The 12,823-nt window shown below is 38.7% G+C and overlaps 1 protein-coding gene across 1 annotated transcript in view; it reads left to right on the top strand.

Moving 5' to 3' along the window:
* The window catches only part of LOC136879404 (probable glutamate receptor), a 117,385-nt gene that overhangs the window by 44,008 nt on the left and 60,554 nt on the right, over positions 1-12,823 (top strand). Inside the window, exons 5-6 of the mRNA XM_068228890.1 lie at positions 5,291-5,409; positions 9,960-10,130. Of these exons, the coding sequence (XP_068084991.1) occupies positions 5,291-5,409; positions 9,960-10,130 (290 nt within the window). The remainder of the gene's footprint in view (positions 1-5,290; positions 5,410-9,959; positions 10,131-12,823) is intronic.

Here is a 12,823-nt window from a genome sequence, read left to right as displayed (position 1 = left end):
ATATTGGCTATAGTTAGGCCTATGCCGTATTTTCTTGCGGCTGCACAATTATTATACATTTCCGAGTGTTTAATAGCCATTAACTTAAAATTGGCATCATAACATCGACGAGAACCTGTTGAAAATTTGCCGGCAATACCTGTTCCAAGTACCTTTACAATACGACAATCCATCACAAAAATATTCCTGCTGTCTGTAAAACTTAATTTTACTAAGCGTCAGGTATAGCAGATGCAGTATAACTCTGCTACTAAGTAGCCGTGGCCTTTCTAAGAATTCGAGGGCTCCCAAGTTTTGATGCCATTCTGCAGATTTGAGAAACGTTTTTGTACAGGATAATAGAATGTCATTCTCTCTCCACTACTTCCCGAGGTCCAGCGACGTTGCACATAGGCAATGCACAACCAGTCACCGCGGCTAGCGATGTATGATCAAGAGGCGGTTGTTTATTGTCAACGAGTTTTGTGTGCGCGCGCGGGGGTGGAAAGAAACAAAGTGGCTACTGCGGTACTTAGCAGTGGTGTTCATTACTATCAGGCCGCGAATGGAAAACTACTCTTGATTTCTCACATAAGATTCTGAGAAAAAAACGTTGTCTTGGATTCGGAGAAATACGGTATCACTCCAGAGGCTTCTATGGCAAACATTTCAATTTTCTTCTTCAAACGGCATCACCTAACCTAACCATAATTGTATCACGAAAATCTATTAGAAACGTATGCAGAGAAATGATAACCTCCTGACACAGGAATAGCTTTCCGAAATTTAACTAGACGTGAGAAAATATAAATTATCCTCCGAAATCAGTGAGGTACCCTGCCATATCTTGAGGTGTATCACATTCTTACTTAATTTCAGTATATGGTATACCATTAAAATTAAGAGATCGTTTACTTCAGCCCTTATTTTCAATGAGTTAACAACTGCTATCGGCCACGTTATTTACGCATTTATTACAAAACTGAGTTATCCTCTTTTATTTCGAATTTTCATTACAGAACAGCAGTTGACGGATATTACTATTCGACTCCAATATCGCCTTCGAATGTTGACGAGAGCACTCGCAAATGCACATAGCGCGAAAACTATACCGTATCCACATTTTGTGGCAAATGTTTCAGTTTTGTTATTCAAATAGCATCACCTATCCTAACTTATCTGCACTATATGTTTGATGAAAACATACTTCAAGCGCCAGTAGAGAAATTATAACCTTCTCGCTATAAATTTACATGATAATAGCCTTTCCATAGTTTAACGGATGCGAGAAAATATAAACTAACCTCGTAATCAATGACACACTTTGCCATATCTTGAAGTGTAGGCCTATCTCATTCTTACTTAATTGTGGTATTTAGCATTAAAATTAAGCAATCGTTTATTCAGCGTTTATCTTTAAGGAGTTAACAACAGTTATCAGACATGTTATTTACGCATTTATTATGAAAACATGTTCTCATCTTTCATTTTCCTTGCGGAAAAGCAGTCAACGGGTATTACTAATCAACTCCGACATTGCCTTCGAATTTCGACGAGAGAGCTCGCTGGTGGGCATAGCAAGAAAACGATATGGTACCGAAATGATCGATGCATTCAGTATAATGACTGGGTGCATAAATATCAGCAACGGAAAAAATCGAGCGCAAAAAATTGAGCGCACATAATCGCTCGTAATAACGGATGCGTCAGTGATAGGGTTTTCGCTGTAACCGAAGGATAATACACAGTTTTATATAGGAATTTTGAAGAGACGGATGAACGTTATTGTTATAACGGGGTTCTCGTTATATGCCGTACTCGCTATATCGGACTTCTACTGTATATTATTAAGATATATTACGAAGGCAAAGTTTGTTGCTCGCAATCAGAAGCTTTGTAATGAGAGATACTGCTGTCACTGTTGTAAAAATAGTCAGTATCAACTATCAACAATTGCCATTCAAACTTCCATTCAAGGAAAAAACCATCACCCCTTATTCTTACTGGAACAGTTCAGTCATTTGGTACGTGAATTATATTTTAATATTCCTGAAAATGAGTGACAATCAGAAAATACTAAGTAGTTCTAAATACCAGAAACTTCTGAAAGACAAGGCAATAAAATGAGAGAAAATTGTGAGGAAGAGTGCAAAAATAGTTGTGCTGTTTATAAAACAAACACAGCCAGCTTGCTCCAGTTTGAGTCCAAATACTTCCGAGCATGATAATCGTACTAATGTGGTGACTAGTATAGAAAGTAGTGGCATGTGTGTTTAATCTGAGCTAGGCATTTCATATTTTACAGTCAGTAAATATAACAGGGAATTGATTTTTTGATTGATTCAATGATGATTATTATAGGGCAATGATGATAGTTTTTGAATTTCTGATAATCCTGCAAAGTGGATAACAAATGGATCCCTTTGCAGTCACATTGCTAAACAAGGTTATGTTGCACAAAATATGAATAATGATTTTAGAAATTCATGCAGGCAATATAGGCCTACCATCTTTCTGAGGTACTTAAATAAAGGTTTCTTTTTTTTTTTTCAAAACCCTGGCAAGCAACAAGGACAATTCTTAGAATACTCTCAAAGCAAGGATAGTGTATTTTATGTCCCATGTTTATTGTATAATGGAACATCACAGTTTGCAAAGCCTAATGAGGGATTTAATGATTTGGAAAACGGCCAGGCCCAGCTAACTTCCCATTAAAATTCATCTGAAATAGGAAATGTGTGTTAATTTTATGGGATAGAAGACAAATCATGGAGAGAATAGATAACAAACTAATATCTCAGCTTGAGACGGGAGTTAAATATTGGAGAAACAAGAATTGTTGTGGTCAAAAAACGTTCTATACAAGACCTACAACCCATTGAACATCTACTGGAAATTTTGGGGTGGCTCTAGAGTTAATAGCTAAATTCAATCCCTTTCTAGCCAAACCTGGAAACAAGGGAAAAAGGAGCACAACATATCTTTCTTTTAGAACATGTGAAGAGTTTACATCTATTCTTGAAGAAAGAGTTGTGACGTATATGTTAGATGAAGTGTAGAAAACTAAGTGTTCTACTACTGATATAATGCATATAGATCAGCAGTCTTTTATTGTAAGATAATTATCAAAACATGGATTTCCTGTTTAAAGTTTATCTGGTTTTTTTTTTAATCCAGCGCACAGATCAGAAGAATTATCTAGTGCATTGTTAAGTTTATTATTTGGACATTTAACTACGTAGGGGTAGGGGTCAATCGTATGACAGTGCGAGCAATGTGGCAGGGTCATATTCTGATCTCCAAGCTAGAATTAAACAAATAAACCCTTTTGCTGTTTTTATCCTGTGCACATTTCACTCCCTTAATTTAGTAGTCTTGTGCAGCAGTGTTGTCCTGCATCAGCTTCACTTTTCCTTTTATTGCAACAAATTCACTTGTTTTCTGCTTCGACTAGTCATTAGACTATTTTGCATTCGAAATCAGTACAGTATCCATGAATCAGCCTTCAAAAACACATCAGCCAGGGAGATGCCTGATACAGTCTCATTGTTAATTGGACAGAAATAATATCAACTTGAGGCGACTGGAATGCTGAGCAGTCTGCAAAGTCCAGAGACAGCAGTGACGATAAAATTTTAGCCAGCCATCTTGAACAGATTTAATGCTACAAGTAAATTGTTGCAAAGTGTTAATATCTATATTGGAACTGTAGTAAATTGTATGACTCCTTACCTGAATCGTTTCTTTTTACAAGGCGTTATATGCTGGTTGGAGACAAAGCAGGATTTAAAAAAAAAAAAGTGGCACAACAGCTTCGAAGGGCCATGGTCTACCAAGCGATCACTGCTCAGCCCGAAGGCTTGCAGATTATGAGGTGTCGTGTGGTCAGCATGACGAATCCTCTCGGCCATTGTTCTTTGTTTTCTAGATCGGGGCCACCATCTCACCATCAGATAGCTCCTCAATTGTAATCACATAGGCTGGCTCAGATCCAGGTAAAAATCCCTGACCTAGCTGGGAATCGAACCCGGGGCCTCTGGATATGAGGCAGGCACATTACCCTTACACTGCGGGGCCAGCAGGGCTTCATTAAAGTAAGTTCGAAATTTAAAATTCCTAGAAGTTTGGACTGAAATAAACATAAATATTTCCAAATATTGAATGTGACTCGATAGAATTTGATGATGTTCTTTTAAGAAAGAAACATGTCATTCTTTGTTTAATAATGTATAATTTTATGCCTTGTTTAATAATGGTCCGCCTCTGTGGTGAAGTGGTTAGTGTGATTAGTTGCCATCCCCGGAGGCCCGGGTTCGATTCCTGGCTCTGCCACGAAATTTGAAAAGTGGTATGAGGACTGGAATGGGGTCCACTCAGCCTCAGGAGGTCAGCTGAGTAGAGGTGGGTTCTATTTCCACCTCAGCCATCCTGGAAGTGGTTTTCTGTGGTTTCCCAATACTCCTCCAGGCAAATGCCAGGATGGTACCTACCTTAAGGCCACGGGCATTTCCTTCCCTCTTCCTTGTCTATCCTTTCCAATCTTCCCATCCCTCTACAAGGCCCCTGTTCAGCATAGCTGGTGAGGCCGCCCGGGCGAGGTACTGGTCATCCTCCCCAGTTGTATCCCCGACCCAGAGTCTGAAGCTCCAGGACACTGCCCTTGAAGCGGTAGAGGTTGGATCCCTCGCTGAGTCTGAGGGGAAAACCGACCCTGGAGGGTAAACAGATAAAGAAGAAGAAGTTTAATAATGTGTTTTTTCACATATGAAAAAATGAAAACCTACAACCTGTTTTCCAGTCATTGACCAGGTCAGGAATGGAATGAATGAAGCAGATATAGGCTATTAGTATGATGGGGTCGCCACTCCCAAAGTGATTTATTAATGACTGATAGATGCTATGAAATGAGAATGGAGAGTGTTGCAAAACCGGAGTACCCGGAGAAAAACCTGTCCCGCCTCCGCTTTGTCCAGCACAAATCTCACATGGAGTGACCGGGATTTGAACCACGGTATCCAGCGGTGAGAGGCCGACGCGCTGCCGTCCGAGTCATGGAGGCTCTTTTTTATACATATATTATAGTGTAATATTTATATTTAACTTGTGTGTTCAACAGACTGAAAAGCTTTTAATTTACATTTAACTTTCTCAACACTGGAAAGTACGACTTCCTTCTCGACAAACCATACAATTTATGTTTGTTTGCTTGTTTGTTTGTTTGTTTGTTTGTTTGTTTGTTTGTTTGTTATAAATATAAAATCAGGACAGTTTTAATTGGAACACACTGTTTCCTGTATATTAATATTTTCAGGGAAAGCCAGATTACAACTTTGACTGCTACACTGAAATTCAGGATGAAGGGCAGATCAAGCTCTATGATGGCTACAGCATCCAAATCCTTAACATTCTACAGGACATTCTTCACTTCAAGTGAGTTGATCAAAGGATTACAGATAATATTACCATTATACTTCCATCCGAGGCTTGTTCTTAGATTGATAGCAACACATAATAACACTCTTCTGCTGACCTGCTAAGCCTAATGCATCAGAGGATTTTTTTTCAGAGTTTACTCCCTTAGCCTTTGAGGATCCCTCCTCTTCCCACAAGGCAGTGGGTTCCTTCAGAACTATCCCCATGTGGATGGGTTACCTCCTCCGCCAGTTCCGCTGTATTGAAACCTTTCATTTTATGCCTGTATCCCTGTGCACAGGGCCCATGTTATACCCCATGGGACTGGGTTCCCATCAGAACTTGGCCATTACCATAGATTCGACTACAATACCGTTGCCCACCCTTGTAGTGTGGACATGCCTGACAGGATTTATCCATGTAGACACAAATCATCTCTGACATCTCATGGATCGGGTTAAGGAGACTGTCTGATGCCTTGAGGGAGAGAAGATTGAATGTGTGAATACTTTTAAATATCTGGGAAGTACAATATCAAATGACGGAAGTGTTGAACAGGGTACAAAAAGGATCCAACTTCTTCCATCAAGTACGGAACATAGTATGGGATGAGGGAGTTTCTTAGAGGGCTAAACAGACCCTGTTTAAGACTTATCTCCTGCCCGTCATGACGTATAGTCTGGAGAGTTGCATCATACATTAAAGAGAAGTAAGTCAATTCCAAGCTGTTGAAATGAAGTTCCTTAGATCAGCTGTACCGAAAACAAGGAAGGACAAAATTAGGGATGATCAGATACGAAGAGACCTGCATGTCAACCTGACCATGGAAGAAAGGCTGAGTGTTGCAAGGCTGAAGTGGTTAGAACACGTTAAGCGGATGCAGGGGACTTGAACACCAAGGAAGTATTTTGAAAAGATTGTTCCGGGGCGAAGACCAATTGGGCGCCCTAGAAAAATGGGTTAGATCAGATAAGAGAAGACTTAGAGGAGAAACATGGGATGCCCTAGAGAGAAAAGAAGCATACCAGGACCGTATTAAATGGAGAGACATCGTTCTTAAACATCCTACCCGGCTCACTGGAAGGAATTCATGATGATGATGATTAACGTTATAATTCTAAATAGAATAACACAAAGGTTCGTTAAGAAGATGTACAATATTATAGGGAAGGATCCACCTTTCAATACTCCGTAGTAAGTTGAACTAAAAAGTAGTTACAACCTGTTTATTGGGACCGGTTTCAACACATTTCAAGTGTCATCATTAGCCAATTAGCGAAGATCTTAAAACAACTAATATATTGAACACAGGCAACAAATTAACATTGTATCATATCGTAGCAATTCAGCCGGCGCAAGATAGTGATGTTCTGTTTACTCTCTTGACTGTGATTATTGTGTTTTGAACATTAACTGAATTGCTACAATATGATACAATGTTAATTTTTTGCCTGTGTTCAATATATTAGTTGTTTTAAGATCTTCGCTAATTGGCTGATGATGACACTTAAAATGTGTTGAAACCGGTCCCAATAAACAGGTTGTAACTACTTTTTAGTTCAACTTACTACGGAGTATTGAAAGGTGGATCCTTCCCTATAATATTGTACATCTTCTTATTTCTCTATTCAATACGGAACAATCATGAAGTTTTTAACTTTAAAACAAAGGTTCGTTGTCAATATTTAATGTCCTACATTAATCAACTGCCATTCTCTTCCTCAGTGAAACATGTACAAAAATTAAATATTGAATTAATGCAGGATATTAAATATTGACAGGACAGACCTAACAACAATCCCTTGTCTTATTCTATGAGCTTGTCAATACGGACCAATTCTAAAACCAATATGGTTAAATTTGTTGATGACTTGAAATAAACAATTCTAAGCACTTAAATATAATAATAAAAACAAGATAATTAGTTAAAAATTCTGGTTAGTTGATTGTATAAATATTCATTATTTGGCTCTGGTTTGGCATTAGGGCTCATCAGTTGTAATACCACACCTCTCCAAGGCAGTTGCTGGCTAGTACATTGTAAATAGAGAGATATATCTACCCTGGTGTATTGTCAGTGTATTATCCTTACCACAAGATGGCTTGCAGCGGTGTCACAATGATGTTCTAGTCGGCCAGTTTCCTCTGTCAATCAGCAGTCTCTACATGCCAAGATAGCTGGTTCAAACCTGGCAGTTGGATTTTTGAAGGATAGCAAGATATCGCTACTTCTTACGTTGTCAGAATGTAAAAGATCTCTGGTGACACATTAGAGTTTATCCAACAAAATTAATTAAAACTCAGCCATATATCACCCAACAGATCTATTTCCCTGCCTTCTGGTAGAGTAAAAAAATTGTGCATCAAAATTGATACACAGGTAGCTCTGATGGTGTCAGATCAAAATACCTTCACATGATAGCTTAGGCCATACGATTATCATCATCATTGTTGTCTGGCCACTGTCATGGACAGGTGTTGTATTCCAGCTGATGAGTCCAAATGCCACACTTCTAAAAACACTAGTTATTTTAATGACTGCAATAAGAAGAAGGAAGGGGGAAGATAGAAGGAAATGAAAAACCAATAGATGTGAAAAATTCCAAATATTTAGGAAGTATAATCACAGAAGATGGGAAGATAACTGAGGAGACTGACAAGAGAGCAAATGACTTTTTCTAGAGTGTGAGGGGGTGTCCTGTGGAACTAAAACGTTCCAATGATGTGCAAAGTGCAGGGTCTCTCATATAAACTAAGAACGTTGAAGTGCCGTTTTTACTCTCGGAGACGTAAGCTGCAGAATTGGAGGCGTGTGCATAGTTCCTGACCTTGCAAGCAGCCTCCACGTGTTCGACCTGGCAGGCATCAGTCGCCAATCTGAATCTCAGATGTTAACATGGTGAGACAGTTGCAACATCGTATTTTCGTATGTAAAAGTTCTAGTTTCATCTTATTTTCTGTATGTACAGTCATAACTCTCTCGCTATTGGTGTGCAGAAAATCCTAATGGTGTTTATGAAGTCCCTCATTACGATAGGAAGATTGGTGTTTGGTCTGCTGTTAGTGCAAGACGAATAATTGGGCCTATATATTTTTTGAAACAACAATAAATGTCGAGAGGTACCAAGATGACATTTTGACACCATTCTTCCATCAGTTAACAGAAGAAGAAAAATCGCGTGGGTGGTTTCAACAAGGTTCAGCCCCTGGTCATACAGCAGAAGATTCCATTCTTACCATCTCGGAAGTATTTGTAGACAGAGTGATCAGTGCTGGTCTATTTCCCCCTCGTTCTCCAGATCTAACAGTGTGTGATTTTTACTTGTGGGGTAAGCTGAAAGTAAAAGTATATCAAACAAGTCCTCACACATTGGAGGAACTGAAAGAAAACATTATGAATGAAATCAGAAACATTACAGTGGCAGAAGTCACTCGCATCAGCCAGAATGTGGTTACCAGATGCAATGCTTGTATAACCCAGGAAAGATGACACTTCCAGCATTTTTTTATAAGGTAAGATTTCAAATAAGATTGTATACACGCTTAAAGAAGGGTGGCCACGCGTGACATAAGTTCGGCTGAGACAGCTGCCGTAGAGCAGAGTACAAATACCGTTCTATATTTAACGTATTATGAACCAATGTTGATGTAAGAGCATGGCTGATATAGTGGTATGACAGGAGAGTGAACAACAGGTGGAAAGGGAGGTTGATATTTAAAACCAAGTAATTGAAGAATGGGTAATGGAAATAAGTAGCAAGTTTTACTCATGGTGATAACAAGAAGGAACATGGATGGAAGAGGCGTTGCAAGTGTCGAAGGATAGGAAATGTAGGAAGTATGGTGTCACAAGATGGGACTATAACTCATAAAGTTTCCAACAGAATACAATTAGCAGGAAAGTTTTATCAAAGAACAATAGGTCTGCTTTGAAATGACCAGGTACCAGGACAATGTAAAAATGCTCTATATAAGATCTATTTTGTGCTCGTACTCACACATTGCGTCAAATGATGGAAAGGTATTAGGAATATGGAAAGGACATGGCAGTAACGTTTCTAGATATTGAAAAGGCATATGACAGTGTCCCAAGGAATTTGGTATGGCAAACATTGACAGAGGCACAGACTGGGAATGAAGCAATGCAGATGTTAATAGCATTGTATCAAAATTGTGAAAGTTTAACACAGGAGGAGGAGGAGGAGGAGGAGGAGGAGGAGGAGGAGGAGGAGGGGGAGGAGGAGGAGGAGACTGATTACCTAGATGTTAGGCCTCTTAACAATAAGCATCATCATCAGAAAGAAGAGGAAGAACTTTATTTGTTTTATTTATTTATTATTCCCAGTTGGAAGAAAACATTGAAGTTTCCTAAAGGGAAGTTCAGTTTTGATCAAGATATTAAGTTACCTGATCATCCAGCCTCCTCCTTCATTGTCTTTTCTTTTTCCTTCTCATTCTCAAAATCAGACAAATGCAATGCAATTTGATATTATAGGAGTACTGAACCTCATTAAATTTTTTAAATGCGATTATATTTTTTGTATTTAAAACAGTAACATTTTTCTCAGAGTGGCTCCTGTGGGCACTGACAGCTGGGGCTTCCTTGACGACGAAGGTGTATGGACGGGAATGATGGGTCTACTGGTGAACAACGAGGCTGATCTAGTGCTGTGCCATCCGACAGTCACTGTTGAGCGCTCGACTGCAGTCAGCTTCTTGCAGCCCACCTTATCAACTAAGTATACTGTATCTCTATTTTGCACTTCAACACCCCAACTTTCTTGGGTCAGAACTTGACTTTATGACCTAAAGATGTATAGACTCCATACTGAGAACTCATTCTGTGAATCCGTGGCAGAGAGTCAGCCTCCAAATCCCAAGAATATGGGTTTAACCTCTTCACTCCGGTGAAGCAAGAACAGATGCATAGGGCAGCTAGCGATGCCTGTTGTATCGAATACTTTCCGCTCTCTGCTTTCTCGCTTACATTTTTTAATTGTTGTTAAGACATGATAGATTGACTACTTAAAAAAAATGTATATATATATTTCAGACAAATATCATTGTAAGTAATTTAGTCATTTTCATTCCTGTATAGCTTCCCATTCTTTTTTTAGAAATGTGGCTTTGGACACAGCACTGGCAGAATTAAATCTTTCCCATCTTTATTTTCTTTAAAGTCACTTCCCGATACGAGAACCCTCACCTCTCACCTTCTTACTGATTGTTCCTGACATCACAAGACAACCACTAGATATAATGAATAATTCCAATATAAATGGCCCGTTATTGGAAATGATGAATTTACTCACTCAGGAGAAATATTTCAGGTTCATGAATGTTGAACCTGTCTAGCAGCCTACCATAGCAAAGCACAGAATAGCCAAAAAACACACAACTCTTATAGCAGTCCACCGAACATGTGGTATTTCACTCCCGTTCGATTGTTACAGCAGTCCACTGGCTACCCGACACAGCTAACTCCCGATTGTGCTCTGCTACAGTAGGCTGCTGATGAAATTTAACCTTTATGATATCTGGTGGTTGTTTTGTGAGTCTGTAATTATTTACAGCCACCAGATGGCAGGGGAATCAGTTCGAAGGTAAGAGTTTGAGTGACCTCCTCACTTGCCGTGTAGTTGCTGTTCTCTGCTGGCATATTATAACTTCTGTAGGTAGCTTCCATATGTTCTGTTACTGTATTCCATAATGTAGAAGAAAATATTGTGGTGGAAGCTCTCATCAGCATCCTGGGTAGTGACTTTCAAGAATATTAAGACAGGAAGGATTTAACTCCACCAATGCCCTGTCTAAAGCCATGGGTCCATATGGAGGATGAGAAGCTTTGCATGAATGGGAATGACTAAAGTATTTGCAATGGTATTTGACCAAACTATGTATTTAGTGGGCAGAGCCAAGCACTCCAGGCTCTCATCCTTAAGGTCATGCTTCCGCTTCATTGGAGAGAAAAGGTTTAGATGATAAGACACCAGTGGAGAATATTTTCATAAAGAGTTAACAAAAGGGAAAATTATTCATCAATGGTACACACAGTTTGTGTCTATAGATTGCCCGTGTATGGAAATCTCATGTCGACCATCAATGTCAGACGAGACTGTAGAACTGGTATGCAAAAACTTCCTATGATGCCCATAGAAATCAGCAAATTGGGCAAGTGGACAGCTTCAGCTTCCACAAATAACTGTCAGAATAATTGTCCACAAGCATCTTTGAGTGAATGCATTCTGTTTATAATTGCTGCACTTGTTGGCTCCCCACGATCACACATCTGGCATACTCAGTTCTGATAAAATTTCCAGAAACTAATGGAACAGGACAACTGTATGGAAAAGCAAGTGTTTAATAAGGAGTACATCTTTCATAATAATAATCAAACTTATGTCATAATGGTCCACCTTTTTAATAGTGCTTGTTGTTAAAATATCATGAAAATGCTGAAAAGTTCCTCTGTTGGACGTTGTCGATAGTTGAATCAAGGACGGTACATAAAGATATGGTTAAATAACTGGCATGTTCTTAATTTGTAGCTGGTAGACATTTGCAGTTCAATGCGGTGTCCATGAAGTTGCCTCATGAGGCACACAAAAAAGGCCATGCACCACATGCCATAACGAAAGGTTAACTTCATGGATACCGCATTGAACTGCGAATGTTTACCAGCTACAAATTAAGAACATGCGAGTTATGTAACCATATCTTCATGTGCTGTCCTTGATTCAAACATTGACAATGTCAAACACAGGAACTTTACAGCATTTTCATGATATTTTAACTACAAGCATTAATAGAACATTTTAACATGATGCAATGCATCTAAGAATTTTAGAGCCTGATATTAATTTTATCATATTTTACATGTTGTGCATATAGTTCATCCCAAATGTTTTTAACATTTTTTAATGTTTTCTGTGTGTGTTTATACATTTGTTTTAGTTATTGGATGTGTTTGTACAGTTTTTCATTAAGATGATGGCCAGCCAAGGCCAAAATGAGTTCCTAGATTAGAAATGTAATTTAAACATTGCATAATATAGTATTGAAAAGGTGGACCATTGCAACATAAGTTTAAATATTATTGTGATCACAATTCAATACGGATTAAAACCATGAAGTTTATATCCTATGAGTACACCTTTCATCTCACTGATGAAGTCAACAGAAATGTTAGAATTTGGAGGAAAGAAAATCCTCGTGTACTTCTCAAACACATGTTTGACTTATAGACATGGTACATAGGCTTTTTTTGGGCTTATGCTCTGTCAAGAAAATAAGGTGAAATTCTTTACATTTCACAGAGAACTTTGCTCTGTGTTTTCAGAAAAAATCTTAACTGTTCACGAGGAAGAGTTCTCTAAGAATGAAAGTTGGAATTTAGACGTTGGTAATAGAAGTGTAAGTGGTACATTCATTC

Source organism: Anabrus simplex, chromosome 8, assembly GCF_040414725.1.
Source record: "Anabrus simplex isolate iqAnaSimp1 chromosome 8, ASM4041472v1, whole genome shotgun sequence".
In the NCBI taxonomy this organism is placed as follows: domain Eukaryota; kingdom Metazoa; phylum Arthropoda; class Insecta; order Orthoptera; family Tettigoniidae; genus Anabrus; species Anabrus simplex.
This window is presented reverse-complemented; position numbering and strand designations above follow the sequence as displayed.